Source organism: Tupaia chinensis, unplaced genomic scaffold (genome assembly GCF_000334495.1).
Source record: "Tupaia chinensis unplaced genomic scaffold, TupChi_1.0 Scaffold139513_1, whole genome shotgun sequence".
NCBI lineage: Eukaryota > Metazoa > Chordata > Mammalia > Scandentia > Tupaiidae > Tupaia > Tupaia belangeri.
The window spans coordinates 133,314-134,999 of NW_006199398.1; the positions used below are offsets into that span (position 1 = coordinate 133,314).

Here is a 1,686-nt window from a genome sequence, read left to right on the forward strand (position 1 = left end):
AGCTATGAGAAAGGACCAAAGAGGGTGCACAAATAACTCTGTTCAAACTCTTCCCTTTCAAAAAGCAACTCAAAAGACATTTGCTACTCAAGGAGAGAGTTTATTTTCAGGGCACAGTACTGTGATTTTACTCATACTGACCCCTCCCTCTGTAAAGCCTACCAGAGTCATAAATAAAGGAGTTCTAAAAAAAGAAAAAGCCAGTCTGTGTCTCACTTTTTATTTGACATCAGTCATATGCTCTGCACCGACAGGGCCTTTGTCAGGTTGGATCAGTTCACAGGGTCCCCTGCAGCTGTGGCTAAATCACAAAGATAAGGAAAACACAAGCCAGGGCAGAGATATTCTAAAGGAGACAGCTTTGGAGTGAAGCCACTTCACAACCAGAGAGCAGAGAACAGTGTCCACTCAAATGCATGACGCCCACTGCGTTCACTCTGCTCGGGATACCAGTCCTCACTGGTTACAGACACAGCTAAGACAGTCCCCTCAGGACTGCAGTGCCCCCTCATTTAGGCTGCCCGTGCCCCTCTCTCCCACCGGAGGAGTGTCTTTATGGCCCCCTTCACGTCCTTGTTCCTCAGAGTGTAGATGAGAGGGTTGACGCTGGGCGTGACGATGGTGTAGAAGAGAGTGAGGAACTTGCCCTGGTCTTTGGAGTAGCTGCTGGCTGGCTGCAGGTACATGTAGATTATGGTCCCGTAGAAGAGGAAGACCACCGCTAGGTGAGAGGAGCAGGTGTTGAAGGCCTTCTTGCGCCCCGACGCTGACTTGATCCTGAGCACGGCGGCAGCGATCAAGCCGTAAGAGAGGAGGATCAGGGAGAGGGGCACCAGGAGAAGGGCAACCCCCAAGGCAAAGGCAAACGCCTCCACCAGCATGGTGTCCTCCCAGGACATGGCGATGAGAGCAGGCATCTCACACAGAAAGTGATCCACCCTGCGACGCCCACACCGGGAGAGCTGCATCGTCTGAGGACACATGACAAAGGAGTTTAGAAAGCCACAGCACCACGACACAGCCACCAGCTGCAGACAGAGGCGTGGGTGCATGGCCACAGCGTAGTGCAGCGGCCGGCAGACAGCCACGTAGCGGTCGTAGGACATGACGGCCAGGAGGACACACTCCGTGGAGCCCAGGACCATGTAGATGTACAGCTGGGCCTCACAGCCGTGGTAGGTGATGGTCTTGTCTGGACCCCAAAGGTTCCAGAGCAGCTGGGGCACAATGCTGGTTGTGAAGCAGAGGTCCAGGAAAGACAGGTTGCCAAGAAAGAAGTACATGGGTGTGTGGAGCCTGGCATCTGAGACCGACAGGAGGATGATGGCAGTGTTGCCCACCAGGGTCAGGATGTAGAAGACCAGGATAAACACAAAGAGAACCATCTCTAGTCGAGGACGATCGGAAAAGCCCACCAAGATGAATGCCTGCAGGCAGCTCTCGTTGTCTCTCCCCGTCATCTTCACTAGCTGATGTGGAGAAACAAAATAGCTGGCAAGAGGCCAAGTGAAGACGTACCCAGGACTTTCATTCCACACACAGGCCTGCGAAGTCCACAGGCACAGGCCCTTCCTTTGCTCTCGTGGAACATGCACTAATTAACGCTCGTTGCTTGCATGTGCCAGGTCTGGACAGCAGAGGCTAAGGCAACTCTGGGGCTGCCCAGCCAGGCCCGTTACCTGGGTG

General features: G+C 53.9%; 1 protein-coding gene across 1 annotated transcript; it reads right to left on the minus strand.

Annotated features, from left to right (window-relative positions):
- Positions 1-485: 485 nt before the first annotated feature.
- LOC102492095 (putative olfactory receptor 2W6) lies at positions 486-1,654 on the minus strand. The gene has a single exon (XM_027765733.1). It carries the CDS (start codon positions 1,458-1,460, stop codon positions 513-515), a length of 948 nt encoding a protein of 315 aa, XP_027621534.1. The 5' UTR covers positions 1,461-1,654; the 3' UTR covers positions 486-512.
- Positions 1,655-1,686: the final 32 nt, after the last annotated feature.